At 36.0% G+C, this 15,054-nt stretch overlaps 1 protein-coding gene across 1 annotated transcript; it reads right to left on the bottom strand.

Annotated features, from left to right (window-relative positions):
- Positions 1 to 1,147: 1,147 nt before the first annotated feature.
- On the bottom strand, positions 1,148 to 13,830 carry LOC128682269 (zinc finger protein 607-like). The gene is made up of 14 exons (XM_053766894.2): positions 13,480 to 13,830; positions 12,718 to 12,892; positions 12,391 to 12,432; positions 11,904 to 11,996; positions 10,945 to 11,079; positions 9,607 to 10,215; positions 8,384 to 8,589; positions 6,898 to 7,036; positions 5,343 to 5,481; positions 4,785 to 4,906; positions 3,910 to 4,041; positions 2,760 to 2,960; positions 1,818 to 1,967; positions 1,148 to 1,464 (listed from the first exon to the last, which is right to left on the bottom strand). The coding sequence occupies exons 1-14, from the start codon at positions 13,551 to 13,553 to the stop codon at positions 1,327 to 1,329; spliced, it is 2,355 nt and encodes a 784-aa protein (XP_053622869.1). The 5' UTR covers positions 13,554 to 13,830; the 3' UTR covers positions 1,148 to 1,326.
- Positions 13,831 to 15,054: the final 1,224 nt, after the last annotated feature.

The raw sequence follows: 15,054 nt of genomic DNA, 5'->3' as shown, positions 1-15,054 counted from the left end.
TATTGTGTTTATAATTTAGATTCGGTCTCATTGTCTTTTTTTAAATAATAACATACATCTTATTCTAATGTCATAATAATTATTAAAAATAGTAAACTATATTATTTTTTAATTAAATTATTTGGAGATCAATTTATACAAGTCTTAATGATAAATAAAAAAAAATGTCCTTTTTTACAAATAATCCTTAAATCTAATCTAATCCAAACTGTTCTTCATTGGGTGGAAACAAAAAAACACACTTCACATTCCATGCTGTCTATACATCGCGAAACAGTTCATAAAACATTGTCACATTCGCCATACATTGCTGGTTTTCCATTGCGATAAATAAAAGCACTCATACAAACAACGCAATGAAAAAAAATTAATAAATGAACAACACTCAACGTCCCATACTAAGCACGAAGCTTGTGTCGCACATAGAACCGCAGAATATAGGCTAATTGACAATTGTTTGTTTTGTTGGCTATTTGAAGGCCCATATATCATTAGAAACACCAGTGAAAAACTTACTGTGATAATGACAATGCTTTCGAAGATATGACAAAAATAAAATCACACATTTTTGGTCTCGTCCAAACGCTCCGTGCTGAATGACACGTAGCAGTGACGTCACAACGTGGTAATATGTTCGCAACAAAAGCTATGTTTGTTCGACAGCTTCATTAAATATCACGTTTATCGTGATGACTTCTTAATAAAAATTGTTAACAAATTAGTTGTTTTTTTATGATGGTTGAATTCGTTTTTATAATTTTATATTTTTTGAAAATGGTATTTCTAACCAATTTTAAATCTTCGTATAATAATCCAGCTGCATTGTTATTAATGTGGGCCGTTGAGTGTTGGCCATTTACATTTGTAAATATATCTAGGAACTATATGAACCGATATTCACTGTTATCGTTATACTACTTCGCGCTACAGAAATACAATAATTTACATTTAATATTAACATGATTAAAGGCAAACTTCTAGTACAGTGGCGCCATCTACCCGCACTAAATCCCACTAAAATTATAATTGCGAAAGTTTGTGACGATGTATGTATGTATGTTTGTTACTCTTTTCACGCAAAACCTACTGTTGTGAAATTTGATACTCGGGTAGAATATAACCTGGAATAACACAGGGTACTTTTATCCCGAAATTCCCACCGGAGCGAAGCCTCGGGGCGCAGCTAGTATATAATACTGATGCGAACACTACTGGGCAAAAACCGACTGATGTTAAAAATTTTCTTATAAAATATCGCTGAAGTTGAACGATTCTTTAATTGATGATCGTCTCGAGGCATCTGACACGGCTAAAAGCTAATGAAAACTAAATTTTGAGGTTATAATACATAGGTTTGTCCTCGATAACGTTCATCTCGCCAAGTTTCGGGTCACACATTGGCCAAAGAGTGGCCATCTCCATATCGTCACCAGGTGGCGCTGATTGTTGCGGCGGCAGCGGCACCTGTCGACAAAAATATAGATTATTAATTTTTCCACGGGAACAGTTTTTTTCCGGAATGAAAGGTACCCTATGTCCCTCTCCGTAGGTCATACTACATGTATGCAAAATTTCAAATAGATTGGTTGACTAGATAGAGCGTGAAAAGTGATAGAATTATAATGTTAGTAGGATAAAATATATGTGATAAAAAAATACACGGACAATCACTTGGTTGGCAAACAAATTAATGTTTCACAATACGAAAATATCATCCAGAAAATTTTTGCATACATTAAAACTGCGAAGGCCAAGTGAGAAATCCTCTAGCGGACCAAGCCGCGGGCAAATGCTATTTATATACAAAACAAACTCACGGGTCGTCCGTCGACACGTCGTTTCCCCCGGCTCCGCTTAGGCCAGGGCTTCTTCAGATGTACGTAAGTTATGTGCGCCCGCTTCTCACTTGCGTGTTTGAATCCTTTTCCACACATCTCACACTTAAACGGCTTTAAACCTGTGTGGATCTGTAACAATGAAATATAAAAAAAACTAGTTGCGTCCCGGGGCTTCGCTTCCGTGTGAATTTCGGGATAAAAAGTAACCTATGTGTTAAACCAGGCTATATTATATCCGTGTACCAAATTTCATAACAATCCATCGAGTAGATTTTGCGTGAAAGATTAACAAATATACATATATATATATATATATATATATATATATATATATATATATATATATATATATACATACACACATCCTCACAAACTTTCGCATTTATAATATTAATAGGATAGAAATAAATAAAAAATACTTTTTTATTAAGTCTGAACAACATTTTTTAACTTACAAGCAAACAAATAAACTTGAGCCAGCCGCACGTCGACAAAAACATGTCGAACGAATGGCTCAGGAAAGGTGAACAGTTCCCGGAGACTGAAGACTTCATGCTCGCTATTCAAGATGAAGTAACCGTATATATAACCGTGTTTTTTTTTCTTTCAGCAATAATAAAGCGGCCCACTCACAAACATGTGCCGCTGCCGGTTGCTGTGCGTGGAGAACTATTATTCGGAATATATATAGTTAAATACCCAAAGTCAAACATAGGACGCCGCAAGCGAATCTACAGCCAACAGCTAGTATAAAACAACTCTATGTATGTATGTATGTTTGTACGTATGTATGTTTGTTAGGGTGGAATCTTGCTACTCAATTTGGAAGCAGATATCTTCAACCGGTTGAGCTGAAATTTTTTATCTATAATATTTTTTCCGTGTTTTTTTCTTTCAGCAATAATAAAGCGGCCCACTCACAAACATGTGCCTCTGCCGGTTGCTGTGCGTGGAGAACTGTTTCCCGCACAGCTGGCAGCCGTACGTGTGCTTGTGTTCGCTGTGCACGCGTTTGTGCGCCACCAGCCGCTGCTTCATACGGAACGACTTGTCGCACGAATCACATTTGAATGGCCTTTCGCCTGTGTGGACCCACGCGTGGTCCTTTAGGAGGGCGTAGCTCTGAAAAATAAAATGGTTTTCAACTTGACTGGATCGAATGGTCCCAGGTTCGAATCTACTACTCGCGCCACATGAGTCTGTATACCAATCTGACTCATAGTGGTCGATAATCGATAGGGTTGTCACCGTCCAGGATTTTTCGGGATGTCCCGCTTCTGGGTCAATTTTGGGGCCGTCCCGCCATGACCCCTTGCGGGACGCCCGGTAATCAGTGATTTAATTTTTTTTTTTATTAATTAATTAGTCATATTAATAATCACCTACGCATTACGTATTTCGCTCGAGGAGCGAAGCAAGCGAGGAACGAACGAACACTGAGGAACGAACGAACACTGAAGTGTTCGTTCGTTCAAGCTGTACATTAAATTAACACATTCGTATTGATTTTTTTTTTCTATTAGGTATACGATTTAAAAATACATAGGTTTTTTGCTAACGTTTTGTATGTGTTGGTTGTGTCCCGCGTAATATACTAAAGTACCGGAGGGCTGAGAAACCACGGAAATGCCTTTTTTTGAGTTGGCAAGCCTAATGATCGACCGCAACTTGCTTCCGGTGAAGGAGAACATCGTGAGGAAACGTCAGTATAGTTCACCAGTATGTATACGGCTATCTGCCACTAGATGGCGGTAGGTAGTGGTAAAGTGGGGCTTAGTTACTCCTTATCTTTATTTATTGATCGTTAAATATATTATCTATCGTCAAAACCAACTTATCAACCGTCAAACGGATTTATCTGTCGTGAAATCTATTTATCTGTCGTGAAATCTATTTATCTGTCGTGAAATCTATTTATCTGTCGTCAAATCTATTTATCTGTCGTCAAATCTATTTATCTGTCGTCAAATCCATTTATCTGTCATCAAAACCAATTTATCAGTCGTCAAACGAATTTATCAGTCGTCAAACGAATTTATCAGTCGTCAAATATATTTATTTATCATCAAACCTGGAACATTCTGCCGCATAGCTCGCACATGCACGGACACTTCATGCTGGGGTAGTTTGTCCTGTTCTTGTCCGGGTGCATCCGCCGGAAGTGGCCGTGGTATGCGCGGGAGTCTTCTAGTTGGAGTCCACACTGGAACAGGAATATAAATTTAAATATTTAATATTTAAAACAAAAGCAAAAGATGTAATTTTTTTATTTCGATGAATATTCGAAGGCGCTTATATTATTAGAAACACCAGTGAAAAAATTACTGTAATAATGACAATGATTTCAAAGACATGACAAAAAATAATCACACATTTTTGGGATTCGTCTAAAGGCTCAATAGTGAATGACACTAAAACGTGACGTCACAATTGAGTAATATATTCACTCATGATGTTTCCCTTCACCGGAAGCAAGTGGTGGTCTATGAAAACTACTATACACAAGTCAGTTTGGAATACAAACTCATGTGGCACGAGTAGGATTCGAACTTGGGACCTTTTGGTTCACAGACGTCCTAAACGCGGGACCACAACTTCGAAATTTGCTGATACCACCAAACAGCTTGCTGATAAAATACCATATTGAAATGTGACAGATAAACTAACTGCTAGATAGATCTGTCTGATACTACAATATAAATAAATATATTAGGACAAATCACACAGATTGAGCTAGCCCCAAAGTAAGTTCGGGACTTGTGTTACGGGATACTAACTCAACGATACTATATTTTATAACAAATACATATATAGATAAACATCCAAGTCCCGGGCCAATCAGAAAAAGATCATTTTCCATCATGACCCGACCGGGGATCGAACCCGCGACCTCTCGGTTCAGAGGCAAGCACTTTACCACTGCGTCACTGAGGTCGTCAATATTACCTGTTCACAAGGAATGGGCCCCTCCGCTTTCCGCATCTGATTGGGATACTGTTTGTCGTCATCGTCATCGTCCTTCTCTTTCGCACTCTTCTCCCTCTCCTTCGCGTCTCTAGTCTTGCGACCTGAACATGACATATTTACATATACAAGGTGACTTTTTATACATTTGCAATATTTTGTCTACACGCTCAGTCCATGATTCTGAACAGCTTTCACTACGGGACTAGCTCCGAAATCGCAAAAAAAAAAAAAGAATCAGCTGTTCCATACAAGATTAAATATCTAACATGTGGAAAATGTATGGATCAGCTGATTTTTTTTTTTCGCGATTTCAAGGTTGCTTCAATACGAAAAGTTGTTCAGCACCATCGGCTGAGTATCGTAGAAAATTTCCCACGGAAACAATAGTTTTTTTTTCCGGAACGAAAGGTACCCTATGTACATACATACTCTTAATTACATATACCTATGCGAAATTTCAAGAATATTGGTTGAAGAGGTGATAAAACAAACAAACTTACATTCGCATTTGTAACATTAGGTTTGGAATTTTCTTACCCTTCTTCGGCTTATTGGCCTCCCTGCCCTCCTTGTCGCTAGCGTTGTGCCTCGCTGACACGCTGACGTGTCTCCGCAAGGCTTCCGCTGTGGCGAAGCGGATGTTGCATAGTTCACAAAATGGACCGTCTTCCGGTATCTGTGGATTTATATAGTGTCAACTGTGTATAATGTACTGATGCTATATTTGATGTTACATATCAATACTAATATCATTAACAAGCATTCCACTATACTTCATTTAGATACATTTGAGACCATTGTTTACAATATAACTTCGAATTACAATTATACAATACATTACATCCAAATTAAAATTAAAATAACACAAAAATTACAAATAAAAAACCTCCTCAAACGCGCCGCACCGAGGCAACGTGCCCAGAATGCTGGCAGCATTTCCTCGCTGTACTGCCAGACTTATATCATAAAGGCAGACGACCTCGGTGGCGCAGTGGTAAAGTCTCTCACTCTGAACCGAGAGGTCCCGGGTTCGATCCCTGGTCGGGTCACGATGGAAATTGATATTTTTCTGATTGGCCCGGGTCTTGGATGTTTATCTCGAACTTACTTTGGGACTAGCTCAATCTGTGTGATTTGTCCTTATATTTATTTATTTTTTAAATATAAATTTATGTATAATTTTTTATCAGTAATATAACAATATAAGTACACAATACAGTACATAATCAAAAGGAATACTTTAAAATATTATGCCTTTTGATCGGCTTAATGAAACACAGAAATCACAATATCCACTAAAAATTACCATGTCGTGTGCTCCGCAACGGAGCCACCACTTACGGAAACATATCAATTATAGCTTAATATGGCGTTCGTCAGACGCCCACATCAAAATCCGGTGCTTACTTTCAACGATCTAAGGCTGGTTTCGCAGAGCGTTTAGCCACATACCGCTGCGGCCGCGCGGTCATTACAATCCGTCAATTTTCTTAAAGAAGGAATCATTTCCAAAACCAATCAATCATAAAATTGACATTACTGCAGTCTTATTCTTCATCTTGACCGTATCCCACTCATGTGGGGTCGGCACAGTACGTAAGTTCCTTCCATTTCGTTCTGTCATTCGCCATATCCATTGATACTCCTTTCCTGTTCACACTATCCTTGTCACACTCCAACCATTTCTTCTCAGGTCTTCCTCTATTCCTGGAACCCTTTACTTCCATCTTCAATGCCCTTTGAGTGACGTGATTTTCTCTCTTAAAATATGCCCGCACCAACCTAGCCTATAACTATGTAATTTCTCATTAACTGGTGCAATTTTCATACTTCCTCTTACAAACTCATTCCATATTTTATCTAATCTAGTTACCCCGCACATCCGTCTCAACATTCGCATTACTATAGCACAGAGTAATTAATGTAAAGTCATATAGTAAAACTCATTCTTGTCTTTGTTGAAATTTGAAAAAATTGTAATGACAGCGCGTGCGCAGCGGTCGAAACGCTCTGCGTACCACCCGTAAACATAAATAGTGACAGACAAAGGGAAGCTGCTTTGTTTTATACTATGTAATGTAGTGACAATTACCTGGACCTCATCCAATCGGTGCTTGAGCTTCTTGTGCAACTGTATGCCTTTCTCACTGACGAACGAGTAACCGCACAACTGGCACACGAAATCAGATGGGTGCTTGATCCTTATGTGGCCCATGTATGTTGTGAATTTGCTGTGACAAAAAAATATATTGCACTAGACGTTGCCCGGTGCTTCGCTCCCGTGGGAATTTTGAGATATAATATAGCCTATGGCAATCTTGGATGATGTAACATTGTAATTGTGAGAGAATTTTTGTAAACGGTTCTCTAGTTTCGGATATTAACGGCCTCAAACATACAATCTCACAAAGTCACAAACTCACAGACATTTACCTCTTTATAATAATACTAGATGTTGCCCGGGGTTTCGTTCCCGTGGGAATTTTGAGATAAAATGATGCCTATTGCAATCTTGGATAATGTACCTTTCTAATGGTGAAATACATTTTTAAATCGGTTCAGCAGTTTCGGAGATTACCCGCCTTAAACATACAAACTAATAAACTCACAAACATTTACCTCTTTATAATAATAGTATGGGCTATGTTTGTTCGCGTCAAACGTAAAAAACTACTTGATGGAATTTGATACAGTTTTCGCAATTGTATAGCGGATGGTCTAACTTAAAATCTTGTATAGGTTTTATCATATTGTTTAAAACTCGAGATATATACAATAAAAAGTATTTGCGGACGCACGAATCAAACGCAGGCGAAGCCACGTGCAAAAGCTAGTTTTATATGTAAGAATATTATTTTATATGTAACTAGCTGTTGGTGCGCTGCTTCGCTTGCTTATAGGCTTTTTCTCGTATTAAAATGGGATAAATTATCTATCCCAATAGAAGGAATAAAATATCCATAGCGCATTTAAAATACACATAGCGCCATCTAGTGTTTTAAACACACATTACAATACTTTCAGTTTTTCCCGAGGGTTGACTGATAGAGAATGCTTTTATCATTAAGTGTGTAAAAAAAAAATATCAAAAATCAAATCATTTATTCAGAAATTAGGCGTTCACAAGCACTTTTCCACGTCATATTCTAAATTAAATTATATTTACCAAAGCTACAAACTACTAGCATTTCGGAACGACCGCTGCTGAGAAGAAATGCCGAAAGAAACTCATTCAAACAGCGTTGGTCCCTATCATACCAGAAGGCATATAATTTTTTAAATATAAATTTCATAAATTTTCGCAGTGTATTGTAGTGGATTGTGTATCTGTAGTGTATTCATGTGTAAATGTTAATTTGTTGTCGGAATATGCTCTTTTTTACGAAATATTCCTTGTTACGATTTTTATCGGTTAATAGGTATACCTCTAATTACTAATCCTTGTATTAGCTTTGTTTTTTTTTTTTAATCGAAACGTAAATCTAAAAAAAAAAAAATTTAAGTACACAACAAATCCGCCCTTAACATTTTGACAAATAAAAGTTTGAATAAATAAAAACGAACATATAAATACTCACACGAACTCGTCCTGGCAATGTGGACACTTGTACTTCGTGCCCTTGTGCCAGCGTTCGTGCAGGCGGGCCGTCTGCCTGTGCGTGGTGTCGTACGGACACAGGTTGCAGCTGAACCGCTGCGTGTGGTGCGCCGTTATGTGTTTGCGGAGCGCGTGCGATTGTTTGAAGTGAGTTTTGCATATGTCACATTGGAATTCACCGAACTCCTGTATTGCGAGAGAAATTATTTCTTTAAAAGACGCTACTTTTATTTTTATCACTAATACTATTATTATTTAGTTAAAGGACACTATATTTTTATATACAGGGTTAATAATATCTTTTGTTCTACGACTTTTGTCTAAACGTAATAAATAAAATAAAAATCTTTTTTTTAGTTTAAATGTCGTTTCTATAAAACGTTAACTCTATGTTCGATTCCGCTACATAACGCTACTGTACTGTCTCGTGTCGCTCGGCTATTACATACAGTTAAAAATTAGATTTTTTTTATATATGAAAAAAAAAACTATGAATCAGCAAAAGTCGTAGAATAAAAGTTGTTTGTTTTGATGTACCCCAAGTAGTCTTTAGGTTTTGCGTTTGATACCAGTAACCCTGTAATTTTTTTTCGGAATATAAGGTCAGTCAATAGGATGATTATTGCAAATTCGCCCCTATTGGCGCGGCATCTTTACCGTGCAGAGTGACTTGACATGGGGTTCGACTGTACCTTCTCTGTACTTTTGCTTTAAATTTTGCTTTTCTTCAAAATTTAAAGAAGATTGATTCGGTAGATAAAGCGTGAACAAGTAATAAACAAACATAATTTCCCATTTACAATATTAGATAGACTAGCTGTGTTATGTAAACGCCGCACATAATTGTTTAGTAAAAAACACATTTATATGCAAAGGTCATGCGAAAGTTATCTCTTCCGCTTTCACGGCTAAAGCGCTGGATCGATTTTGATGAAAATTCGTATTTTTTATTTTATTTTAACATGTTCATAGTAGGATGCATGTAAAATAATGTATTTAAAACATAGGTTACTAGTTTTTTTTTAATCAATCTCCAAATGACCGTAATGGGGGTAGAAAGTGTGTATGAAAATCGTGTATGTTCCGCTTTCGCAGATAAATTCACGCGGGCGAAGCTTTCATCCAGGAAAAATAACTGTTACCATGAGAAAATTACGCGGGCGAAGCCGCGGGAAAAAGCTAGTAAAAGCAACAAAGACTTACAATAGAATGCCTCGTCATATGCGAATTATAAGCGTCCTCGTCTAAAAATCCTTTAAAACACTCTGTACACTTGAAACTAGAGTTCTTGTAATTAGCACTGTCCTGCCTCTTCAGGATCTCTGCCACTTGCTCCTCAAACGTGAGATCGGTAATCGTGAACAAAGTCTCATTCAAATCATCGTTCAAAAATGGCTTCCGTCTCCTGTCAATTTTCGGCTGTTCATCTTTGACTTTTTTAACTTTTTTAATCACTTTCTTCTGCTTTTTCACCTTTTCTTTCTTCTCTTTCTTTCTTTTCTTTAATGGTAGACTGTCGTCTGTGGAATAGTCGACGTCTTGTACGTAATCGTTGTCGTTGACCTCGTCGGTTTTATCGACAAAATCGTTGACTTGATTAGTGTTGGCGAAATCGATTTTGTCGATTGAATCGTTAATAGAAATGTCGTCTATCTCGTGTTTGATCTCGACCTCGATTGCTATAGGTTTGTTATCTGTGAGATCGTGTACAATGTGTAGATCATGATGGTCGGGTCGTAAATTTTTTGCGATGAGATTTGATGATAGTCGATTGTTCTCGCGATTAATCACTTTTATATTTTGTGTCGTCAGCTGAAATTAGCAAAAATTTAATTAGTTCTATTTTTTTTTTTTTTATAATCTTGTTGTTAGTTGAACAGTGCGTAGTGCGGCTTTTCTATTTACATCTCACCACCGAGTCGATTCGCAGTGAGACGCAGCTAACCAATCACAGTGCGCCATTGTGACGCAACGACAACCACACCACAATGCGATTGGTTCGCTGCGACTCATTTCGTATAGACTCGATAGTGACAAGTGAAATGCAAATCCATCAATTTTCTTTATTTTTTTTTTAATTCGTGGCTCCATCGTTCGCCAAAACGATGATTTTGCCAACGTCAAGCTTGAAATTGACACGGAATATAATATGTTATAATAATATTATAAACACGGATCAGTGTGTAACCTAAAATATAAAAGTATATAAATATATTATACATACATAGATACATACAGATAAAGTAAATAAAAATTTTAAAAATCAATCATTCATAATACTGACATTAAGACAGTACAGATTAATGATTTAGAAGTCAAACTAAACATGTCTTTGGGGAAATTTGAAAAATTGTAATAACAACGCGGCCGCAGCGGTCGAAACGCTCTGAGCTCCTAATGTGTCCACTACATGGACAGTATACTTAGTCTTCCCACCTGGATGTGCATGGTAAATGGACCATGACCTATACGCCATGTTTGCACAAAACTCGGAACTCGACTAGTTTTTTACCTGGATATTTTTGGTGTAACCCTACTTACATGATTATGTCTTCTGATGATTTCCATCATAAGGAAGTTAGCTCTTAAGCTCCTATTTCTGAACTGGTTACAATTTATCAGCCGTTGAGCGCATTCCCCACACAGACTCTGCGGTAAGCTGTCCTCACCACATAACTGAAATATAAATAAATAAATATATTACGACAAATCACACAGATTGAGCTAGCCCCAAAGTAAGTTCGAGACTTGTGTTATGGGATACTAACTCAACGATACTATATTTTATAACAAATACATATATAGATAAACATCCAAGACCCGGGCCAATCAGAAAAAGATCATTTTCCATCATGACCCGACCGGGGATCGAACCCGAGACCTCTCGGTTCAGTGGCAAGAACTTTACCACTGCGCCACCGAGGTCGTCAATATCCCAACTAATATTATAAATGTGAAAGTAAAGTTTGTTTATTTGTTCCTATACAGGGTGATTTGTTATACATTGGTATTATTTTATCTACATGCTCGGTCGATGGTACTGAACAACTTTTCGTATGGAAGCAACCTTGAAGTCACTAAGAAAAATCAGCTCATCCATACATTTTCCACAACTTCGGTATAATATTTTGTATAGAACAGCAGATTTTTTTTTTTTTAACGATTTCGGAGTTACTATCCCATACTAAAAGTTGTTCAGAATCATTGACTGAGCATATAGAGAAAATATTGCCAATATATAAAGAGTCACCCTGTATACCTTATATATATATATATGTATGTATATCTCCATAACCGCTGAACGGGTGTTCTTAGATAGATGACGTTCAAAAAACAAACATGGCGGCTGTGGACGCCATTGGATTTGTGAAAGACATTTTTATCAAATACAACAATATGGGTATCATATTAAAGGGCTCAATGCAAGGATTATTAGGCATGCGGGAAATTTTGTTTCTTTTTTTTTTAATTTTTATTTGTCACTTTGTCATTTTACTTACCGATAAGCCGGTGAGATTCTCATAAGCCAAATCCAGTTTATATTTCTTTATTGGGAACAATTTGGTATCCGTCCCGAGACATATTCTGCACACCTACAAAACATTTTATGTTATAGTTTATGAAATACATGGTTGTGTTTCATTAAGAGAGCAGCTTTCAGCTATAAACCCGCGACTTCGTCAGCGTAGAATAGTTAATTCTGGTAATAATTATATTTTTTGTGATTAATGTGTTTACCCAGGCCAGATTTCTAATTACGTAAATTTCCAATATTTGTGATAGTAAATTAAATTATTTGTTTGTCTTTTCAATATGATTTCAATACATACTTTTACCCTCTTTTCAAAAGCAGCCTATGCTTGAAGGGGATATTTAACTTCATGCATACCAAATTTCATCAAAATCAGTACATTGGTTTAGTCTTGAAAGCGAAACAGATATACTTTCGCATTTATAACATTAGTAGGATTTGAAATGTATTTATACCTTCAAACTAACTGGTTCGCCATAATCACTGTCGGTGAATTCCTGAAAAATTAAGATATTATTACAATCAAACAAACATTTTTAACAATAGGATATAGACCCTAGACTTAGATGCTTTGCAGCTGGGGACTTAACGATGATCTTCCATCTCTCTCTCTGTAAAATTTAACCACCTTATTCATAAAAAAGTTGAAGTATATTAAATATTTTTTGTCACTCTCACACTTTACAATATTTAACATTGTTAGTACGAGACAAAAAACAAACTTGTGGCTGGAACTTTTTTCTAGATAAGAGGGTATATTTTTAATAAGCTTTGTATCTTACCGGGACAACTATAGGGACAGCCTTTGGCCTCAATTTGTTCATACCACTCTTAGTCTTATACATGTCATCACTCAAAAAATGTTCGGAGCAAACTGTGCTGCGTTCTTTTGGCTCCCAATCCTCCTTGTTTAGGGCCCGGAGCCACGCTGTGCGGAGCGTTATGTCAGTTGGGAACCTGGACACATGAATAATTCCAATGTAGAAGGTGACTAAAGTTATACGTAACTATGTAATAATTATAAGACCAGCATTGTACACTTAGTTGGCAAATAAGTGAATATAAATAATTAAAAAACAAAATCAATTTATTGCAGGTAACAAAGACCCATAAAATTATAAAAATACAAATACAAATGTCAGTCGCACAAGTAAAATTAATAATAAAATTACAGTAAATATATGAATATGTAATATGAATTCTGTCTTTTTATATATTACATCTAAATAAATTAATTGCTTGAGTAAATTGCTTTCATGGTTAATATATATTTTACTTTAGAATGTATAGATTTGACCTGATATTTGATTTATTTTCAACAAATTTAAACAATAAGTACTGTGAAGATTGTTTAACTGTTTTACATGTAAAAAACGAATTTTAATACAGTATCACATACCTATTAATCTCTTAGATGTATAGTAAAGCGAAACCTAAAAGGCTAAATGGTAAAAAAAAACTAGCAATAAATCCTACAAGATTATTTGATTTGTGATATATTCAGATTTAGAATTCGTTTTGTATATTAAAAACCCTAAACTTACACATGAAATGTAATCCCCTGCGACTTGGAGGTATGTCTGGAGTCATTTTTACAGCCTGGGACGCAGCAACGCATTGTAAAAACAGATTTGTTTGATAGTTAATAACGTGTTGATGTCCGTACAAACTTACGTACGGCTACAAAATAATTTGGTTATATACTCCATATTGGCCCTTTTTCCCATTTATTAATATAATAATTCACTTCCATAACTGAATATTTATTTCATTAGATGAAAATAATATCACTTCAATAAAATAAATTGAGAAATTGATGTTTGTTATATACAAAAAACAAAGTGAGCGAGCGAGCTAGCTTCTTTCTTTACTGTCAAATTTCTATCAAGTCAAGAAAATGCTATAATTCTACAAAAAAAATTGGTTACTATGTCGATGATTCGATTTCTTTCTTAAGTAACAAATTACTGCAATGAAAGAGTGAGACATCAACATCATGTCAATGAAACTTTGTAACAATATTATTTGGTCGTATAGGGCTTGTAAAATGTAAACATAAATATAGATACATGTAACACTTTCTCTGTCACACTTTGGAACATATTAAATGATAGATAGACTACCAGCTACCCACAACTATAAAAATATAACGTCAGACGCGTTCTAAGGATGTTACATCAATCGATAATATCGATATTATAAAAGACATTCGATAGTTTTACAACAAGCATTTAATACAATCAATTGTTCATTCTACGATACTATTCCGCGCCTACGCTTGTAGTTGTAGGCTTTCTTGTTTCAAATAGATCGTATCTTTGAACAGATATGCCCAATATAATATTTGTACATATTGCTTTGCATGTTAGTTATAAGTGAATATTAAGTGTTATGCTCGTCGATTAACATGTATATTAGACATAGTTTCTCAGTAAGTGAATATTGTATATTCTATTTGAGAAATAAAATACTTAAAACCTAAATAGGCTGGTCGAGATTATATCATGCTCAAAGGGCAGAAAGCTTCGGTAGTACAATAGGGAGTATTACTGCACATTTACATCGATATTACATAATACAGCATTGTATGTTAGGTACACAAAAGCTTTGCCGCCTTTTGTTATATCGATTAAAACGGTTATTTTAGAGTAAGCATTCGTTTGTGAAAATATACGAAAATGTAGCATATTCGGGTGCCGATATATTGGGAAAAATCGTTTTCCATAACATAAAAAAACTTCGAAAACTATGGAAAACGCCTCAGGCTGTAAAACTTTCGAGCCAGTAAACGGTCGAAAAGAAGCTCGGAGCCCTTCACACGTGAAGACTTATTACAATATGGACTTCATACAGGTAAGATCTTTAGTCAAAATCAAGCTTATCAGTTTATGACTACAGTTAACCAAATAATACAGAACATAACCTAAAATAGTGTTATTTTCAGGATAATCCACTAAATCCTTTCATTTTCCTTTAAACTCGCACCACGATTGCGTAGAAGGTATTTTTGGTCGTAAATCTGCAACAATATTGAAAATTGGCGCTTCAATTGGCAATGTTTGTGTACTTTAGTTGTACCAATAGCGCCATCTGCACTGACCTTTGCATAATTGCCCTAT

Source organism: Plodia interpunctella, chromosome 29, assembly GCF_027563975.2.
Source record: "Plodia interpunctella isolate USDA-ARS_2022_Savannah chromosome 29, ilPloInte3.2, whole genome shotgun sequence".
In the NCBI taxonomy this organism is placed as follows: Eukaryota; Metazoa; Arthropoda; class Insecta; order Lepidoptera; family Pyralidae; genus Plodia; species Plodia interpunctella.
Note: the sequence above shows the minus strand (reverse complement) of the source record. Positions and strands in the feature narration are given on the sequence as shown.

Bases quoted from the DNA above. Each gene is read 5' to 3' on its own strand.
- LOC128682269 (XM_053766894.2), bottom strand. From the start codon at position 13,553: ATGCGTTGCTGCGTCCCAGGCTGTAAAAATGACTCCAGACATACCTCC. The intron at 4,042-4,784 runs GTAATATTGACG...TTCCTGTTCCAG, and splicing joins GGCCCATTCCTTGTGAACAG to TGTGGACTCCAACTAGAAGA. The intron at 1,968-2,759 runs GTGAGTGGGCCG...TCATTGTTACAG, and splicing joins ACCGGCAGAGGCACATGTTT to ATCCACACAGGTTTAAAGCC.